Consider the following 22,008-nt stretch of genomic DNA (forward strand, 5'->3'; position numbering starts at 1 on the left):
TTACCTTTAACATGCTTGTCTATAATTTTCTTTCTAATCTCCTGAGACAACTCTCTCCTTACCTTTCTGTGGTCCATGTTCAGTGTGGTACACACCATGATACCAAACAGCACAGTGACTACTTTTCACCCTTAAAATAGGCAGACTGACTGATTACGAGTTTAAAGACACCTGTAATGCTAATTAGAGGACACACCTTAGTTTAAAATGTCCCTATGGTCAAATTATTTACCATCATTTTTGTCCAGGCCAGTTTCATTAGTTTGTTTTTTTTAATTATTTTGTTGAACCACAATTCAAAAGAAATGTCTGATTTTCAATAGTTAATTTTCAGTAAATTTGTATTTATTATTACTTTTGTCAGTTTCCAGTTATTTCAGTGACCATTGTGGGTTTTTCTTTCTTTAACGGAAGGGTACCAACAATTTTGTCCACGTCTGTATATCTTTGAGAAGTAGAAGATTCAAGGTTTCTCCTTTTTTTATGTCTCTCAGACAAGATCTTGCAGAGCTTTAAATTCCACAATTCCCCACAAGACCATAGGGTACCAACAATTTTGTCCATGTCTGTACAACATATAAAAAAGAAATTAACACTTTGTTATTCTATATAGGTCATTGTTTAGTCGTCATATAGGTCATCGCATAGTAAGGCATAATGAACATCCTTTGTCCTTCGTTCCTACATTTCTAAAGAAATTGGGCAACATGCCTTTAAATGTAAAGCTACATAGATCTATTATCTCTTTTCATAACTCTCTTTTTACTTTTTATCTTCAAGCAACTTACTCATTTCTAATTAAACTTGAGACATGGAAATAATGTATTTCTAATGTGTAGGTGCATGTTAATGTATATATATAGCTTTGGATGGGTACATTTACTGTATGTATTTGGCATCATTGGGGAACCAGGGGGTGTGGTAGTTGTGAGGCCTGGGAGAGCTTTTGTCTGTGTATGTGTGAGTGTATTCATGTTGATTTGTTTTATGCAATGTGTTTTCTATTTATGTTGAAATCTCAAGGGGTTTGTTCTCCCAATAAATTGTTATTAATACGTATTAATTCCCATGCTGCAACCTCATACATGCCTCTTGATGTTGATGCATTCCAATGGCCAGTCAGACCAATGTCAGATGCATTCGCTCTGATACGTTGAGGCTTTAGAAACGCAGCCTGTGTGTACAGGGGCCTACTGCAGTTTGTTCAGTCACTGTAATTCCACCCGGACGAGGACCCAACCCCAGCCCAGTAAGGCACTTTTTGACTATTTTGTCACCAATTGTTATGGCCTCTCTGAAAGTTATTTTAAGATGATCGTCAGACAGTCCTGCGCTGGCTTCCCACTGCATTTCTGTCTGGACGTTTGATGTGCTTTATTTAGGTCAGACGCAGTTTCGCAGCTCGCACTCGAACAACATGCAGTGAAAGAAAGACAAAAAAAAAGAAAGCCCTGTTTGTTTAGGATGGAGACAATGAGGAAAGAAAACAGGGGCCTTTGCGGCTTTCAGCGGAGGGATTGGGCCGAGCGGGGAGAGGGGCTCATCCGCTTGCTCTGTCCCCGCTCTGTGCTCCAGGCCCGTGCGGAACAAACACAACCAGGCAGGCTTGATGGGGGAGGCCGTCTCTCTCGCGCGGGTTAGGTTGTCTGATCTGTCTGCGGACTCTGCTGGTTCTTAGGGGGCTGCCCGTCTTAAAGGAGCAGCACACCTGCCCTAGTTTTAACGCCAGCTGCTGTTTGTTTACTCACACACAAACATGGGCTACAAAATTCAGTAAAGGTCAGCAAATGGAATTATGGGGGAAAGTAATAATATAGTGTTTTGTGTACACGCAATACGTTAAGCCTGTTGTGAAATAGGGCCACAAGCGGTGTCTCTAGACCTGCGTGCTGGCTTTGAGAAAGTGCCTGTGTATATATAAGGAAGCAACAAAGATGAGGAATGTGTTATCTGGTTAGTTTAAAGCACGGCAAAGACTCCTCAAATTCCCGGTACTGCAAACCATAGCTGCTGCTGGCCTCTGCAGCCTGTGGTCATCTAAATGACCTTGTCCGTCCGCGTCTATTTCCGTCTCTTTCTCTCCCTCTCTCTCTCTCTGTCCTGGGCGGCCATAGGGGCATAATGATTCATTGTGTGGCTCCTTACCTCAGCTCTCTCTTTTTGTTGTTCTTTTTCCTCCCTCGCTGCGGCCGAAACAAAGACAGGGAAGAACACAGGGGGTGGAGAAGGCGCTTAGTCACCACTGCAATTGTGGTTCTTCCTTAGAAAACTACGCTCTCTCTCTCTCTCTCTCTCTCTCTCTCTCTCTCTCTCTCTCTCTCTCTCTCTCTCTCTCTCTCTCTCTCTCTCTCTCTCTCTCTCTCTCTCTTACCCTCTCTCCTTCTCTCCTTCTCCCTCTGAAGGGGAACGAGAGAGTGGGTGCCACCCTCCTGAGTCAGATCGCTCACAGTCACCATTAGGGCCTTCCTCCTCTAATGGGTTCTCCTGCAAGCTAATAGAGGCAGCTGAGCCAATCCGCCGCCTTGTCAGTTTGAGGCTGTGTTCTCTTCTAGTTCATCAGTTCCTCCATCATGTGACTTTTAGTCACTGTCAGGCCTGCTGAGGCTGAGGCGGCTCCTGGCTGTCAGTGACGGGGTGAGTGATGTGACGCGGCGTGGCGTCTGTGGCGCGGCGTGTCCCAGTGAGCTCTCGTGGTCTCAGATGTTTCAAACACCCTGCTTAGTCTCCCTGACAGCAGAGCACACAGCCGGCCCTGCCACCAGGACTCGCGATGGATGGAAAGACAGATTAGGGCGCAGTTGGTCGCGGAACATGCTGGGAACTCTCACCGTAGGTGACGTCTCGCCGTTCTTTCTAGAGAAACGTGGTTGTGCAAGGCTGTGTATGTCACAAATACGTGATGTAAACATTCGTCAGAATGTGTTAACAGGGCCTTATATACATGAGGTTTCAGCGGAGGAATTTGAATGGTGGTTGGTGGTTCAAGATTTGGTAATGCATGTTACGAAATAATGTCTGTAGAAAAAAACACCCTTCTCTTGCTCAGTCTTCCTCTCTCTCCCTCTGCAGTCCTTTTTGCACACTGAGATATTTCCTGTCACTCGATTCTGTGTTTGCTTTCATGAGCTGGGTCCCACAGTGTTGGTCCAGTCAGTCTAACATTAGTAACCCCCCCCAAACACACATTCCTCAGTCCCCAACCTAATCATCCCTTACCACACATCCACCCCCATAAACACACTTATCTGTCAGTTCAAGTCATCTGGGTTTCTTTCCTTACAAACATCCTGATTATACACAGCCCTTTTTCTCCACACATACGTGACATCAATGAAGACACAGTGGCTATCCTCACCCTCACTAACACACACACACACACACACACACACACTCCCAGGTGATGAGTCCAGGATGTGTTTCCAGGATGTGGTTCCATGCTCTTGAGACGTGCATAAGCCCCCATCGCACTTGTGAGGGTTGCCCTTCAGCTCCCTGTCATATGTGGGCCTCAGGTCTAAGGTCAACACTCCACACAAGGAAAGGGGGTCAGCGCTGAAACCGCTCATCAGGAAAACACAGGCATTCCAAGAATGCTACGTGACATGACGATGCAGGCCTGGTAAGGACAAAGAGGGCGAGAGCGAAGCGAGGAAGAGATCACCTGCTTACTTTTGAGGGAAACCCATGGATGAGTTAAATGTATCATTACAATTGACCTTAGCAAAAAAGAATTCTTTTTTTGTCCCTAGGGTTTGTAAGTAATGAGCTGCCCGCAACTAGATTTTTCTCAGGCCATTAAAGAAAGCTTGTGGTCCCATTTGTGCTTTTGGTTCTTTTAACTCCACTTCATTCGTATGGCTTTTGGTTCTGCAGAATGGGGGGGTGGAGGTCAAGTCAGGACCATGTTGGAAGCATGTCAAGGTAATTAAAATCAGACAAATGCTCAATGGGAACTAAAGCATTGCAGAGGGATCAGTGAAGTCCATGTCCTGGCATAATTTACGCACTGAAAAAAACAGAGATATTCAGAATCATAGAGCTGCTGAACTTTGAGGTACAAATCTGGCCAGATGAGCCTCTGGTGCTGGGCCCGGCCATGACCTCCCACAAGGAGCGCGGGACGAGCGACGGGGTCACCCCCTGATTTCTGACATCTGACGGCTAATCAAAAGACTTCGATGCCGGGGGTCATGGCCGTCCAAGGTCTCTCCCAGCCTCCCCAGAGCCGTACCCAGGAGAGGCAGCGCTGGCCACACGCCACGTTCCCAGTCGTGCTTCAGAGGAAAACACGCCTGAAGACAAATAACTGGGGAAGCACAGGAAATAGCCACAGGGAGATAGGAGCTCAGGGTGTGTGTGACATTCCCTTAACGACTGCTCCCACTTTCTCCTGCTCTCCATCTCTTTCTCTTTATCGGTTCTGGCCAATGCTGTGGCTCGGTGATGTATGAGGTGCAGCTTGTCCTGACAGACCTCAGAGGAGCCTCTGTGTCCGTCTCGCGGACTCGTCCCTGTCTCTCAGAGCCCTCCCACAGCTCTTCCTGGGTCTGGGCTACAGCGTCCTGCCTGCCTGCCTGCCTGCCTGCCTGCCTGCGTGTCTCCCTGCACATCCTCCCCTCTGGAAGGCTAAACATAGGCACTGTGGAATGGTCCAACCTGCTGTAACCCCCATCTGCCCAGCACTTAAGAATTCAGTCCACATTCTTAATGTTAATGTGGCCTCGCGCTTATATATAGTACGTTGTCTTAACCGGGGAGTCCTGAAGCTTTTTTTGCACCTTACTTACTTTTCTTTTAAAAGGCGTTTGCCTTTGTATTTGTATTGTTTAAAACAAACTGGAGAAGAATTGAAATAGCTGTTGCACTTGTAATTTCAAATCCATTTCAATCCACAAATAGGGTGATGAAACATGACATAGCACATGGATACCCACATAAAGAGTCTATTCTTTGGTTAGATTATTTTGATTCAATATTTTCTCTTCCAAATGTAATTTTATTAAACCTTACATCATCAGTCAAAATGACCACTGTCCTGGAGATTGCTCAAATGCAGTTGAACTCTCCAGCAGTCTCAGAATTATTATCCCAGCATTGTAACTGCATATTGACCATAACTGAACAAATGCATGTTGTTTCTGTAAAATATATCATATATCCAGCCATGATACGGATGTTATATATCCAATGTGAAGCATGTTGCGCTGAAAGAGAGATGACTACCTGAAGGCGCCCTTATAACAGTCGTCCCTCTCTCCCATTTTCCTCCTTCACAGAATATTGACATGACCAACTTCAGCAGCAGCTGGAGCGATGGCTTGGCCTTCTGTGCTCTTCTTCATTCCTACCTGCCGGCCCACATACCCTACCAAGAGCTCATCAAAGAGGATAAGGTACAGTGCAGCCCCCCATAGGCTCAACAACCGCACAACACAGAGACTGAATGTCTAGTCCTTAGAGGACATCAAAAGTACTGGTTGACCCTCTGTTCCCGCTGTCATATTAGTGAGGAGGTGGAATGGATATGTGAGTGATTATAGGAGCATATATGGCTGGTTGAAGGGAGGACTTCCCCGGGTTCCTGTGTGTTTACCGAGTGGCCTAACCATACATAACAACCAGACCACACACACCAGTGACAAAGCTTCGCCCATATGTCACAGATTAGGAGAGGTCTTGAAAGAGAAGTAGGCTATGGGATCAAAGAGAAGCAGGCTATGGCCGCGTTTAAATGATTCACCAAGCTGCCCAGTCCTGTGCTGGGGAGGTCTCTTCTCAGCGACCTTCATCAGTGACCTCCAGCTCCTTGGCTTACGCAGCCCAGCCGTTTGCCACGTCGACAGAGACGCCAAATAAACGAGTTTACCTGAATCAATGCAATGCAGTGACAATGCAGGCATGGCTCCCCCAGAAACGATCAACCTAAAGGTGGTATATGTAGTTTTTGTTGATGAATGAAATGATCTATAGGCTACCATAATGGTGCAGTTCTGCTAGGACAGGGAAGTAATAGTGTTTCACCATAATGTATAGTTTATTTACAGAATGCACTGGAGTATTGAGAAAACTGAATTGTATCATGCCATCAGATTCACACTGTTGTTTGTTAGAAGCCTAGAAGCTAAATCTATATTTTGCACCTTTAAACTATTCAATAGGGAGTCTTCACAGTATTGCAGTCAGAAAGACTTAAGGGTGTAGGGTCCACTCTTATGTGGTCTTTAGGCTCTATGTAATAGAGCCTAAAGAGCCCCCCCATCTATCTGCATTTTAGTTATATCATGTAATTTCAGTTACTCTATTTAGTTCAAAAACGTATCCTTTACAGCTACTTTGACTACCTGTTACAATTTGAGTTTAGGTTTGTTACGCTTAACAGTGTGTACATATATGGAAACTAATTTGTTAATTAACTACACAGTTCTGCAAGACTCTTGATCTTACTCTTATTCAGCCCAGTCCCTATATGAAATGAGCCTGTGCTGCAAATGAAAATCATTGGCTCAGCATCTGTAGTTTTAGGACTAAGTCAGCCTCATATTCATTCTCTGAAGTGTATTTCAATGGAAATGCCTGGGGTTTCATCCAGTCTGTTTATTTACTACCATGTGCCTAAATCCCTTGTTTATTTTTCCAAAGGTCCGAAACCTGACTTTGGCGTTCCAGGCAGCAGAAAGCATTGGCATCAAAGCCTCCTTGGTGAGTCACTCACTCACACACACACACACTCACACTCACACTCACACACACACACACACACACACACTCACACTCACACTCACACTCACACTCACACTCTCACACACACACACACAGACAGTCAGACAAAACAGCCCTGGCAGAGAGAGTGCACCCAGTGCCCGTGGATAAAAGTAGGTATGGGACAACTGAAAGTCATAGCCATAGTCATGGTGGTAGTGCAGTAGCTCTAGTCAGACATCTCTTCATGACATGATAGAATTCCTTCTTCTTTTTTCTTTTTTTTTTTTACTCCTGCGTATCTGCCAGAACTGTATGTGCTCCTGCTGTGACACACTGACATGTACAGCATACATATATCACACTTCCATGTACAGCATACATATATCATTTTGGGTTGGACAGTGGTTTGGGATTTGGCCTCCTCTTAGCTGTAGTCCAGGTTCATGGGAACGGACTCTGAGGCTGCAGGGATTATTGAGATAACGCAGCAATTCAACCATCCCCAGCCGCAGCCGCAGGGCACCAGGTTCATCTCTGTCCCCGTCCTCCCTCCCTCCCTCTCCAGGGAGTCCTTCCACTACTTATGTGGGTGAAACAGCCCAAAAGGCTCACTCTACCTCTTCTCCAATGAGTAATGCAGACATACTAACAAGCCGAATTGGAAACCAAAACAGACTTTTATTACAGTGTGCCTCCTAGGGGTTGTGAAATTAGCAGGGGGTGTTCTCTATAAAACAACAAATAAAAATAAAAAACTATGATTACCAGGAAGTGCTGCAATTTCACTGAATTATACGGAAATAATGATGCTATTTAAAGTTTGGTCATACTAGTGTTTCACACTCAGGGGTGCAAACTCGTCACCTTTCGGCGAAATTCGCCGTTTTTCATCCAAAATAGGTAATTTGTGTGATTCGTGTAGATCTGCAATAAAAATATTTTTAGGGGGTGGGTCCTCCAAGTAATCTGCGAACGCAAGCTGTCATGAATATTTTTTTCAAGATTGTTTGTTTGGCCACCATGACAGGCACGCTATTTATTTTGCGTCTGTTCGAAATGGAAGGTAAGCTGCATTGATGCCGTAATAGACAGGTGTATTACAAGACATGTCTTTCGGGTGAAAGCGTTGGTTTCGAGCGGCCTTTCTAAGATGGCATTTACGGTAACGTGTGACGTTGGTACGCTGCAATAACGTTATGCTATCTAACGTAGGCTAACGTCCAAATGTCAGACAGTTGGCTGACAGATACCTCGCAAATCACATCAACCATTTTTGCTGGTTACAATAACGGTGTTATTGGATAGTACAGTGTCTTTTTCTCGGTAACTTTTGAATTATCTAAGCGTGAAAACGCCGAAAAATTTACATTCAAATAAAAGATGGCCGTCAGCCGAGTTTGGTCCGGAGTTTAGCTGCTAAAGTTATCTTCTGTCCTGTCGTTTGAAGCAAAACTTTTAGCTCTGGCATTGGTCTCCCCCTATGTATTTATCACTTCACTGGATTGGAAGTCCATTTTCCAGGCTATCGCACGCCCCCTTCATTGAGGCAGAGGTTAGGTTTGCCTCCCCTATGTGCTTTTTCACTGTGGTTTTATGACAGATCAGCAAGACTAAATTGCTTCTTCACATACGTGAAATACATTACATTGCATTACCTATTATATCGATACAAACGACATATAATAAAAGTGTCTACAAATATTTCAGTGATGACAAACAATGAGAAAGCAAAAGTCATGCGCTCAACCCAGTGTGTGAGGGATTACACAATCTGAGATGAGGCTCAGCTCGTCGCTGCCTCACCTCGCGAGTCGCCTCTGTTTGAACAGGACATGGTCAAATTCAGCGATTTTGATTATAAAAATGATTGGAATCATACAAAAATTTTACTTAAAGCAAAGATCAGTAGATACATATTCATATTTATTTTATTATTATTTGTTTTTTACTTTTCATGAGCTATGTGTATGACCCGTTTTCTACTGCCGGGCGCTGCACTACAACTGAACAAATTTACCACTCTCCTACTTCAGTTTGGTTTCAGAATGAGAGAATTTTAGGAGGAGGGTGCCATTACTGTGGTTCAACTAGGAGTCAGGTGCAAATGGGCCTTGTCCTGACAAGCTAGACTCAACGAGTAATGTAAAGGGAAAAGAATATGTGTTCCCACTGTCACAGTTTTTCAAGAACACGGAGAAGCTAGGCCATGCCTGATGCAGCCTCTGTTGATTTTCTGTTACTATAGTTGGCCCTTTTTTTTTGGCTTAATACCTGATGGAGATCTGTGACGTAATGTGCTTTGGTGAAGTGGACTGGAGTGGGTGGTCGGGAGGGTATTGGGGTGGGTGGTTGGGTTGGCCTGTGCCCGTGCAACATTCAACACAGGAATGTTTATGATGAAACTGTTACCAGAGCACAAAATTGTTTACAACAGCACAACATTTTTCATAGATCTAGCCTCATAATTTTGTTATCAAAGTGCACCAGATTGATGCATTGAACTTTAAAATGTGCAAAATGTTCTTATAAATAAAATATATTCCCTCGGGGAGCATGCCCCGGACCCTCCTAGGGGGTTCACATCGTTGTCACCTTTTTCATCCCTGATGAGTTTGCACCCCTGTACAGACTACACGTACACAGACCATCCACACACACCTGTTCCAGTAGCACTCCAGCACTGACTCCACATGCAAGGCTGTGTGCTCAGGGAAAAAAGTTGAACTGCACAGACACTTGTGGTACAGTGTACCACACTTTCATCTTAGGTCTTAAGTAATAATAATAATAAAAAACTTTATTTGTATAGCACCTTTTATACAAAACAATGCAGCTCAAAGTCATTGACAGCAAATAATTACATTATTTTATGTTACATTACATTATGTTTTCGTCACCTTGTTAATGTGGGCCTTAAAGCTTAGATCTGAATCTAAAATGACACCAAAACTGTCAGAATTCGAAAGGTAGAGACCCAATTGCAGACCACATGCAGTAGAGTTCGGGTTTTATTTACAAAATGTTAAACACAAAAATCCAAAAAGGAAAAAAAAAACAGGAATCAGAACAGGGTAGAGCATCCAAGGAACAGAAGATCCCAACGCAGGGATCAAAACAGGGTAGAGCACAGAAAAAGGCAGCGCCGTAACAAGGACATTTAGTTTACAGGACTTTGACTGACATTAAACTGACGAACCTACACGGAACAAAGGACAGACTGAACTTAAATAACAAAGGGGGGAAACTAGACAACAAGACACAGGTGAACTTAACAAGGGGAATTAACAAGACACAGGAGGAACCAATCAGGGAAACAAACAGGGTGAAGATTGGGAACAGGTGAGGGTAAAAACCAGGAAGTTGCAGAGGGCAGGTAGGGGCGGAGTCTCAGGACAAAGACAGGAAACACATGGCCGGACAAGACAAACACATGACAACATAAACAAACAGGAAAAAGCACATGTCAGGAATCAGGAGACACAAAAGGGAAACAGAGCAGGATCCTGACACAAAACTTGTCACCTCAGATTTAATCCAGGGAGTTAATTTCCCCAGATTATTAAACAGCATTTCTCTTTTTGTTTTAGGGCCGACTAGTAGGATCTCAGTTTTGTCCTCGTTTAACTTTAAGAAATTATTGCTCATCCACTTATTTATCGTCAGAAGAAGGTAGTAATGGAGTTTATAGCTGCAGCATCATTTGGTTCAGCAGAGATAAACAGTTGCATGTCATCCGCATAACTATGGAAACATACATTGTGTTCTCTAATCATGTCCCCAAGTGGCAGCATGTATAATGAAAATAATAATGGACCAAGGCAGCTCTCTTGTGCAACCCAAAGCAGATGTCATGTTTCTTAGACACATGATCTCCAAGCCTGATGCAAAACTTCCTCCCTTTAGATGTATGTTCTGAACCAGTTTAACACAGAGTCAGAAAACCCAACTAACTTTTCAAGACGATTGATTAGGATGGCATGGTCAGTCGTATCAAACGCTGCGCTTAGGTCTAGGAGGACAAGGATTGAGACCTTATTTGCATCCAAATTTATTTTAGTAAGAGCAGTTTCAGTGCGGTGGTATGTTCTAAAGCCTGTTTGAAATTTCTCCAGGATATTGTTTTCTTTAAGAAAGGAGTTTATTTGCACTGAAACTATCTTTTCAAGTATTTTACTAATGAATGGAAGATTGGACATCGGCCTATAGCTGGTCAGTGCATTACCATCTAGGTTGGGTTTCTTTAGTAGGGGTTTTACAACAGCTGCTTTTTGAAGGCATCTGGGAAGATGCCTGTTTGAAAAGATGTATTTATAATCTTCAGTGAAGCCAAAGCATTCTCTGTGTACAATTTTAGGACCCGAGGGAACCTTCTAGAGTGTGTATTGGTTGAGACATGGCGCTGTCTACAGCAATGTGTAACAATGGCCAGCGGGAACTTTTGTATTGCCCATTCAGACAAGACAGCAAAGCAAAACGGTATTTTTTTTTCTCAGGGGTTTTCTAAATGTTTGTAAACAAGTCATCCTTTGGTCATTAGCTATGGTAAGTATTCATTTCTTTTCTTTCTCTTTCTCATTCTCTGTGTGTGTTTGTCTACATCTGTCTCTATCCAGGACATTGATGACATGATGCACACGGACAGACCGGACTGGCAGAGTGTCATGCACTACGTGTCTCAGATTTACAAGTATTTTGAGACTTGACCTTTGACCTGAGAAGAATCACAAGAGACTGGAGGCACAGAAGCACTTTCTTTCTGGTCCCATGAACACACTGAACCTCTGCACACACACACACACAAACACACAAACCCAGTGCATACACAAACATTCAAACGCAATTTGTTATTGCACTCTTTCTTTCTTTTGATCTTTTCGCGTGTTGGTCTAACTGTCACATACAAGACAACAATTGTTATTCATATCATATTCATTTTTCAAAATCATCTCTAGGTGGGACACCGACGATGCCATAACACCCAATGATGCCACATTAAAATTGTCATTAAAACTGTGCTTGGAAGTTTTTAAGGTTTATTTATGGGGGAAAAAATGTTTCAACCAACCACCTTTGAATGCAAACATTACTCACATGGTATTAGCTCCAGTATTTCAACGTCACAGCAGTTGAGTTACTACGCACGAGAAAGAGGAGGAAGAGCCGGCATGAGTCACGTCACGCCTTGAATACCAGTGGCTCAAACAGAGCCAGCTAGCAGTCACTGTTGTAAGAATAATAGTGTTGTGGTCAAAGATTAGGTTTCTGTGGTTTTAGATCCATTTTAAATCAATGTAGATAAGGTATACCGTAACCATTCTCTGTATATATTATTTGTCATGTTTTACATTTATTTGATGGAATCATGGAAACATCTCCTAATTCTCATCTTCCATGGCTGTATCTAAAGGATTGTCATTATTTATTGATGAAATATTGAACTAGAATTTGAAGCAAAGTGTGTATATTTTCTATTTGCAAGTTGGGTTTTTACTATAAATGTGAACTAACTGAAAATGAGTATTCATAATAAAGTTTTTTGTCACTCCAAAAGTTGGTGTCAACTTCCTACCGGAGTCTATAATGCTGTGTGTACATTATTAAGGATTCATTTTCCTTGTATGTAAAATGACTCCTCAGTATACCTGTGCCAAATGTGTTATTTGATGTTACTATGAGTTTGAGGACCGTCTACTGGAGTTGACAAAGAAATCGATTTTTGAACTATTGCAATCCACACCAAGGTTGTAGATGGTTAGGTAACCTAGAGACCAACCATGTTCAGGCCAAATGGAAAACCACAAATTTGGATTTATGGAGCTTGTTTCATGTCTTAACACCTCCATGAAAGCATGTCAATTTTGCACTGCGAAGTGTCCAACTCCAAAACATTATCAACAACTGTCACACTGTTTATTTGAATTATTATTAAGCGTCTTTGAGAACTTTTAAAAGAGCTATTTATTATTATATTTATGGAAAAATATAACTAACTTCTAAGAATAGGTCTACATACATTTGTCTACATTGCAGATGTAATGTAAGAGAACAGATCCAGACGTATGAACTCGTTAAGCAGGTGAAGGAAATGGAAGACTGCATAAAGATGAATTTCAATGTTTTCATTTAAGCAATTTAAATAACACAATTTCTTACGTGATTCGGTCTGTCGGTTAATTATCAGGTATATTTATTATTTATAACCGGGGTTTTACGACCCACTCATGTACAGTCATGTACATGTGTTTAGGCATTGTGGTGGGGCGTGGCTATGACTAAGATCATCTTTTTTCTCGCGGAGCTGCTTGAAAAGCCATGACTCGAGCTGGGTTCTCCTTACGGCCGCAACATGAAACCGGAGATCGTTCTAAGTGACGCGCTCCACGATTTTTGAACAACACTGGCATGGGAGTTTTGTAAAGTGAGTTTAAAAAACTTTCTTGTGTTTCCACACAATGATTACCGACTTGGTGAGGTTCTAAGTCTGTCAAACTTAACGGTTTTTCGAGTTTTGTACAGCCATAATTGGTTGACATAATCACATCTGGCATCAACAGCAACGTTAGTCAAAGCAAAGAGCAAGTGTTTGCTGGTAGCCTACTTTAATGTCGCTCACTCACATGATGAAAAATGTAATTGAAGTGTGAGCTATAATGTGCTGATCTTGTTTGAGTAAACTCCTGTAATGATTTTTTTCCTCCTTCTTTCCGACTTTCGCAGATGGCAGTTTACACAGAACGCATATTTGACAATTCAGTCGATTGTCGCAAGATTTTGCCTTTATTTCCCGGGAAGCCCATGTCAGAATGAACTCTGATGAAGAATTTTTCGACGATCCCATGCACATATGTTAAAATTCCGCGGAGATGAATTGGCCACATATTTACATTGCCATTGAATTGATAATTGCTGTTCTGTCGATCGGCGGCAATGTGTTGGTGTGCTGGGCTGTTGCAATCAACACTACACTGAAGAACGCAACGAACTATTTTTTGGTGTCTTTGGCTGTGGCAGATATCTTGGTTGGTTGCCTGGCCATACCCTTTGCCATCACCATCAGTATTGGTCTGCCTTCGGATTTCTACGGATGCCTTTTCCTCGCTTGTTTTGTTTTAGTACTCACCCAAAGTTCAATATTTAGTCTTCTGGCGGTGGCAATTGACAGATATGTGGCAGTTAAAATTCCCCTAAGGTGAGTCACTTGGTATTATATTCTTGGCGGTTTCCTTTCATGATGACTAGAAATAAATGTAAGAATTCTCCCAACTCTAAGGTGACAGTCTAAAGCTGTTTTTATTTATTTGTAATTTAACGTTTGGTGTTTGTTTAAGATATGGCAGTGTTCTTTATGTGAGTTGAAATTCCTTGATTGCTGTACAGATGAATAAGCTTAACTCTTCACTGAACAGTAACACTGATGGACAGCACTGTGATGCCACAATAGAATTTCACTCTTTCAAGCGTCCAATTCGATTGGATCGTTCAATTTTGATCACAAGTCTCTTCAGATAAGAAATTGCGAATGCTGAAGAGACATTTTTTGGGGAAAAGGCAGTTCAACAGTCTACTCTCAGCAGTATGTAGGTTAAAATTGTAGGCTACAATAGAAACATCTCGTGATGTTCGAGGGATATAACTGCTGTCTATGCTGCTGTTTTGAGTACATTCTTGTGGAAGCATCTATCAGTCTCCAAATTAAGTCATGGGAATTAAAAAAAGAACATAGTTTCGGAATATTTTTGGTTTTACTTGTAATAGCATGGCCACAGGAAAGGCAGCAGGTCAAATAAGTAGCCTACAAACACATTGTCAAAAAAGGATATTTAAAAAATATATATATATGTAAGCTAGTCTATGCCATGACTTAGGGGGCCATGAGGAGGAAGAAATGAAAACATTTTGGAAAACCCTCAAGCATATGTAGACAATTATTGTCATTATATGCATGTATGTGCATCTATTTCCATATATGCAGATACAAAACTATAGTATTACCCAGCTCAGTCCCCCCAGGCAATTTTTTTTTTTTCACAATATTAACCGAATGAAATATGCTGAAAGAACATCTCTATCTACTCTAAAACATTACACCTCATAACTGTTATGGGGAGAATGCAAGGTTAGCTAAGGTAATGCTTCTGATACCCTCTCCTACCTTTATGAGAGCGTTGAGTGAATGACATGACGTGTGTTTGTCTCTGTGTAAAAGTCTGTATGTGAGAGAGAAAGCGAGGGTCAAAAGAGCTTGGATTGTGGTCTTTTCTCAGATCATGGTATTTTCACAGCTGGCTCTAGTGGAAGTGGTAGAGTAGACTGTACATAGATCATGTTTTCACAGCTGGCTCTGGTGGAAGGGTTGGACTGCATAGAGCGAGATTCAGCACATCACCCAAATCAGAGGCTCTCCTCACCGCTCAGCCTCCTCACACGACCTTACCTCAAACCGGTCCAGGCCTCTCGGCTTCTCAGAGAACTTTATGTTCAAGCACAGGCTCTCAAAGCTCCGAAGGTTCCATGAAAGAAACTAACCTTACTCAGTTTTCCCTACCGACTATAGTGCCAACACCATCCTCCCCCTATAATCCCAAATCCCTCCTCCTTTTCCCCATTCCCCCCTTTCCTTTCTCCATGGTTGCAAAGCCTCAGCGTCTGCTGAGAGTTGCTTTTCCCCCCCAAACTGAAGGACATTGCGTAACAGTACGTGGACTTGCATTGCAATGATGCTCTTTCATTGAACATCAAATTCAAAGGATCGAGGCGAGGAGGTCCCCCCCCACCCCATTCTGAAGTGTTGTGCGTCAGGTCCTATTTAAACACATGAGACACTGCACAGAGTACTAACACAACTGTGCCCGCCATCACAATAATTTCTGCACGCATCTGTCACCACTGCGGAGTAGCAAAGTGTACTGTGAAGCGCTGGTCAATGTTCCGCATCTGCCCTTGATCCAGTCAGCAGAATATCGCTAAAGTCTTGTGATTCATAGCAGGACTCTTTAAATTTAATATGAGGTCCCAGGCCGAAAGGCAAGAGGGCACATTACAAGATCATATTGATTTGGTCAGTTATCTTTCAAATCCATCACTCTCTTTATGAAGTGTACTGCAATACTGCAGAAGGTGTATACTTCAACGAGGAATCTATGGTTGCTGCATCATGGGATCCATGCATTTCCTTTTTCCGTTTTTAAAACAAGGCTGTGGTCTTAGTCCTAGAAGCAACTGTGTGCATTCTTTTGATTTCTGCATGTTATTTAAATGGGAAACGCCTGCTGGGCTGGACGGAAGCGTTGGAACAGCCGGGTTAGGAGAGGGTTACGAGCAGGGGATGGAGTGTGGGTAAAACAGAGGGAGGGGAAGTGAGGGATGCCAGTGGCCTGTCGTCATGCCAGAACTAATCCGCTCGCTCCTCCATTCATGTACCCCAAGAGGGGGTTGGTTGGGGGGGATGAGGGAGAGGAGGAGAGAGAGCACTCTGCCCACATGCTCCTGGTATATTTCTTATGATAAAGAGTTTAAATGTAGGGATCAGAGAGCAGTAACCAGACCATATGATTACTTCATTGTCAGAACTTTGACGAGATATATGGATGTGCTGCATGAGTTACATACGTTCACAATAAAAATCTGTATTCAAATGGAGATATTAGATTATCCTGAAAAGTACTGATATTAATGTAATAATGCAATTTTCTGTAAAAGTTGCAGATACATTCATTGCACTGCAAATTAAATGTTTTTATAGCCTTTTATCACTCTCAGTGGCATAATCTCATTTACTTGGATAAGGCAGGAGCTGTATTTGCCATATCAGAGTGGTTTTGAATGCTGCTTTGTCAGCTGCTAAGTGACAAAACAATCTCGACCACCACGCCCCAAGTGGGTATGATTAAAGTGAATGCAAGGCTGTTTGTATTTACAACCTTCATTATTTGGGGATCTTTGAAGGGAACGTGGGTGTTGTAGAGGCAGGCTGAATGACAGGGAAGGGAAGACTAGGAAGATGAAGAGGTCCTCAGCTGCTGTTTTTCAGAAGGCCCTCATGTATCTCAAGAGCAGTGAGAGGTGGCTGGCATGTTGAATCAATCACTGCTGCTTCACTGAGCCGTATGTCTTGGACGAGCTGATGAGTGTTGTGTTGGTGGGTGGAGTGAGAAAAGCTTTGAGAGCCCGCATTTGGATTAGATACCCATGTTTAAATGCATTTTTTTAACACCGCATGATGACTTCGAAACAATTGAAAGTCATTATGACTTTTAAGAAATGCCCATCTAGATGATTAAAACAAGAACAACTTTCTGACTGTCTGAATGATCATCTTACATAATCGTCGAAGAATTAATGTTCTTAAATGAATGACAAAATGCAACCTGTAGATTCATAATGTGTAAAAAGCTTGCTTAAAAATAGAACAGCCATTTTGTTTAGTCTAATAGCTATCCCTGTTTGTGTTTCCATATTGTTCTAACAGACGAAAACATTCTGCATCAAAGGAACATCCTAGGTCTTGTGATCACTACACAAGACTAGATTTAGGCAAGATAAGGGGGATTGTTACTCAGTTTTACTGCAGTCTCTGTCATATGAGTGTAGTTGTGATAATGCCTACGATAATCTTCTATTATGTTTCTCTTTCAAACATCCATTGGTCCATCAACCCCCCATTTTCTTTTCCACACTGTCCTTATTTAGCAACTGCCTAGAGGGTCTAAACTTCAATACATTACATTAGGTACCCCAGGAATAGTAGGACAAGGAAACGGTTGTCATGCTATGAAATTATACTCAAAACCATCTGGAAAAAATGTCCACAGTAAAACCGATCCTAATTCAGAATGCTCAAAAGAATCGTGCTGAAAAGGGCTCACAGAATGAAAATGTTCCATGGGTGTTTAAGATGTGTGCATACAGTAGTTACTTCACTCAGGAAGGTCAAATGTTGTAAAGGTCATATCCTGAGAGCCTCAGACAAACTTCACTTAGTTAGGTTGCCTATAAATGTTATATGTTAGATAGCTTTTCCGTTTTAATGAAACTGGATTTACTCTCTTTCAGGCCCACTTTCATTCCTCACTGATTTCTCAGGTACCAGTGTCTCCTTAACAGTTACAGGAGAATGTTCCCTTCCCTGTTGGGACTATGCATTCACTGTGGTAGTCCAGGCCACGCTAAACGTGATGGACCCCATCTGAGACGAACACCTCTTCGGCACAAAACTGCAGGATAAATCTTTGCTTACGAACGTGAAAAGAAGCCTGGTTAATTAGTTCAGCTCAGATAGGGTCCAACATATTTGGTGTGAACCTGGCCAGGACCATCACAGTGAATGCATTGTCCTGACAGTGAAGCACAAAGGTGGGAGTGTGATGGTATGGGGCTGGTGTGTTGAGAAGAGGACATTTATAAAATATTTGAATCTCAGTAATGAAAGGTGTACTGACCTGTTGCATTGAGTTCCTACTGTGGGGGCCTGTATTTTGTATATAGTAAATCTAAACTGTTAGTTTTTAATTTGACATAGGAGCAAATACCCTACTGTTATACCCTACCCCAAACCCTCAGTTCCCATAACTGGAAGGACAACGTTGAGTCATTTGACATTTAAGTGATATTGCACAAGGGTGTACTCACTTCTGTTGAATACTGTAAATGCTGCGGTCATACAAAGCACATTTTTATACAAAGCTATCAGAAGTTAATTTGTCTTTATTATTAAGGTTATAAATGGTTATGTTACAGTTAGAGCATGTAATTCAACAAGTTATAAGCCTTTTTTCAATTTGTATCATAAATATGTCAAACTGTTTCCTCTTCACCTGTAGATATAAAGAGCTGGTGACAGGGAAGAGAGCCAGAAGGATCATTGCCATCTTATGGATCCTGTCATTCATCATTGGTCTTGTGCCATTCCTGGGCTGGAATAAGTGGGACAAGGCATGTGGAAATGGGACCCTTCCGTATGCCAACTCCAGCCGCAACCTTCTGCAGAGCTGCCAGCTCAAATGCCTGTTCGAGGGGGTGGTGGACATGCACTACATGGTCTACTTCAACTTCTTCGGCTGCGTACTGCCACCGCTGCTTATCATGCTGGGCATCTACGTCAAGATATTCACGGTGGCCCGCCACCAGATGCGACAGATCGAGCTCAAGTGCAGCGTGGGCAACGGTGAGAGCCATCACCACGGCATCCTGCAGAGGGAGATCCGCGCCGCCAAGTCTCTGTCCATCATCGTGGGCCTGTTCGCCCTGTGCTGGCTGCCGGTGCACATCCTCAACTGCCTCACGCTGTTCTACCGTGAAATGCCCAAGCCCCCGGAAGTCATGTACACGGCCATTATTCTGTCGCACGCCAACTCGGTTGTCAACCCAATCATCTATGCGTATCGCATACAGGACTTTAGGGTCACCTTCCGGAAGATTCTGTCGAGGCACATCCTGTGTCGCAGGGATGAGCTGTACCTCAGCTCAAATGGCAGCCAGCGACACAGAGACACGATCAACATGACCATTGACCCTCTGCTATAAGGCGCTTTTCCACTGCAGGAACTTGCAGGATGTTTTAGGGGGGCCGGCACCTTTAGGCAGTTTTCCACAGCAGGAACCGCCCCTGTAGGGCCATTTTCGGGGGGCAAAATAAGTACCTCCTCCAGGGTAGGTACTTCTGTGTGGCCCTTGCAGTGATGGTTGACGCTTTTTTTAATTAAACATGACGTGAGTGGAAGACAACAAGCAGCATTTTTAAAACCAGCGAGATTTACCAGAGTTTACACTGTAAATACAGCAAAATAAATTATAGCTTACATAGTTAGCTTGTTGAGGTTACTGAATGAACACAAACTAAACATCAGCTAAAATATAGGCTTTAATTGATCATAGTTGGGCTGGTATATTCATTTATCAAGTAATTAGAGTTGCCATGAAGCCATTTATTTGATTGTTAGGAACCCGTTTAAGGGTCTGATGTTGGTGCTGCTGCTGGAGAAATAATTTTGTCTTGTCTGACTTCACGATCAAAGAGCAAAATATAAGGCTACGTCACTTGCAGGTCCATAGTTTCTGCACTGCCATGGAAATAAAAAGGCTGAAATGGCTGATTAGGGGGCCTTTGCTGCAAACATTTGCACCACCTGGCAAGTGCCCCGAGTTTCCTGCAGTGGAAAAGTGGCCACGAAGGGCCAGCTAGAGGCCAGCTAACCTTTGACCGCTTAAGACCCAATTTTGTGTCCAGTGTTTTTTTTTTAATGCTATACAACATGTGTAAAGGAATGTTTACAGAAAAGAATGAGAGGGCGTGCTATTGAAATACATGTTATTGAAATGCCTTGGAACTGTTATTTATTAAGTGAGCACATGACCACTGGTCGGATTCCTGAAAGCGGGTGCCGTTTTTTTGTCTTTTGTGAATCAGTTTCCAATTGAAGGTAACCGTCATGTAGGACTATCCATTGGTTTTACCTCTTCGTCTTTACTCCATACACTTCCACTATAGCAGATCAAACTCCACATATAAACTTGAAAGTACACTCCTTTAAGCTAAGCCAAGCCTTGACAGAAGGATACAACTGTAGTCATGAGAGAATTGGAGTCAAGCTGCTGGCTTTCCTACAGTGTAAAAGAAAAAGGTTAGTCATGCTCAGAAAACTGAAATTATGATAAACAAGACTTAAAATATTGAAATATGACTTGTTTGACATGTTTGAATTAAAAAGACTTGTGTGTGTGTGAGTGTGTGTGTGTGTATGCACACATGAATCTTATTCTGGATTCAACTCAGAAGGCTCAGGAATTATCATTATAAAAGGTGGTCTTTCTGAAGAGAGAGGCCAACTATTTTAGCCCTATTCTGAATTTATGTGAGGTCACATTTCAATCTAGATCCTATACTCCCAGAGCCCCAGCTGTGACTATTCCCTACCCTTGTATACTGACAAATCCCCCCACATACAGATGTGCAAAGCTTGGTCCCAGCTGTGACTGCAGGGTCTTGTCAGCCCGACTGTCACACCACCACGCCATGGGCTGTGTTTGTCATTGCATGTGTGCAGTCGCTGAACCACTAGGGACATCAGGATATACCCAAACAAGCCCGCAAGTGTTGGGATGGCACTTAAACATTGAGATAAATGATGAAGGCAGCTTCTATCTTTATAAGAAAAAAAAATGTGTAGGACCTTAACTATAATGACATGAGAGCTGCTTCAACAACTGTAGCAATCCCAATAAGCAGACTACGAATGTAAACACATTGGAGAGAGTGCAGCTGACTAGAGGATTTCTTTGCTTGTTGTTTGTGAACATTATCTATGGGGGTGGAAGACGTTTAACTCGTCAATACCCGCTTGAAGTACAAAAGTACAAGTCAAGCACTGTGCAAAACACAACAAAGGGAATCCCTGAGCTAGTAATGATTTCTGAGTACATTGCAAAATAATTTGGAAAATAATTATGTCGTTCCTTTTTAACTGTGAGTCCCCTGGTGCTGCACTGTACTGTATGTGTACTTGGGCGAGCTTTCAAATGCACTGATGTGTGACTAATGTGTTTGTTTTCACCACAATTTAAAACTAAACCAAAAAAAATGAAAAAGAAATGTTTCAGCTGGCGTCTAGTAGTGACTGTACCATCACAATGTTGCTATTTGCTGCATTATCCAGCAGCTTCTTCTCAAGGAAGATGATGCAACTTGAGAATTATGTGAAATACCAAAAGTCTTAAGGGCAGCACTCTTAGCCTGGGTGTCATGTAAGTGCTTGATGGAATGGTTCATTTAACACTTAAAGGGCTAAACTACAGGAATTACTTTGTGGACGTTCCACTTCCAATGGAGACCAACCTGTACTGCATTCTACACGGCTGTCCTTTAATCTTTTTTCACTGTTGTGCATTCCAGTAGATCTCTGGTAGTCGTCATTGAAAAGCCTTTTTTATGTTGATTAAAATACAAGGTATGAATAGACATAGATTTAACAATCCTGCCACTGATAAAAAAGAAAAAAACTGTGTTTTTCAAAAGACAAAAATGTGGAATTTAAAAACTTTGCTTCAGTAAGGTCACTAGTCAGCATATACAGTGGTTCAGATGTTGAAGTGTTTTCAATGCTCGAAGGTGAAGTTGTCATTCTTAATACAAATGTAAACCAGTACTGTTATTTAACATGAACAAAACTATGTATTGTGACTTATTTTGTTAATAAAATGTATGTTTATATAAAGTCAACACTTTTATATTTATCATGACATTAATTATGGAATAAAGTGGATGAATCTGCCAAATTACACATCAGACCAGTATTTTGTATGGGAATACAT

The 22,008-nt window shown here is 42.3% G+C and overlaps 2 protein-coding genes across 5 annotated transcripts in view; both read left to right on the forward strand.

Annotated features, from left to right (window-relative positions):
* The window catches only part of specc1 (sperm antigen with calponin homology and coiled-coil domains 1), an 80,034-nt gene extending 67,782 nt beyond the window's left edge, over window positions 1–12,252 (forward strand). For all 4 annotated transcript variants that reach the window (XM_031571546.2, XM_031571548.2, XM_031571547.2 and 1 more), the window contains 3 exons: window positions 5,277–5,393; window positions 6,640–6,699; window positions 11,316–12,252. In XM_031571546.2, coding sequence (XP_031427406.1) covers window positions 5,277–5,393; window positions 6,640–6,699; window positions 11,316–11,405 — 267 coding nt within the window. In that variant the 3' untranslated portion in view covers window positions 11,406–12,252. The remainder of the gene's footprint in view (window positions 1–5,276; window positions 5,394–6,639; window positions 6,700–11,315) is intronic.
* A 46-nt stretch (window positions 12,253–12,298) lies between these two features.
* On the forward strand, window positions 12,299–21,916 carry adora2b (adenosine A2b receptor). Its single transcript, XM_012821941.3, has 3 exons — window positions 12,299–13,120; window positions 13,420–13,891; window positions 18,522–21,916. Exons 2-3 carry the CDS (start codon window positions 13,566–13,568, stop codon window positions 19,222–19,224), a joined length of 1,029 nt encoding a protein of 342 aa, XP_012677395.1. The 5' UTR covers window positions 12,299–13,120; window positions 13,420–13,565; the 3' UTR covers window positions 19,225–21,916.
* The last annotated feature ends 92 nt before the right edge of the window (window positions 21,917–22,008 follow it).

This window comes from Clupea harengus, chromosome 8 (assembly GCF_900700415.2).
Source record: "Clupea harengus chromosome 8, Ch_v2.0.2, whole genome shotgun sequence".
Classification (NCBI taxonomy): domain Eukaryota; kingdom Metazoa; phylum Chordata; class Actinopteri; order Clupeiformes; family Clupeidae; genus Clupea; species Clupea harengus.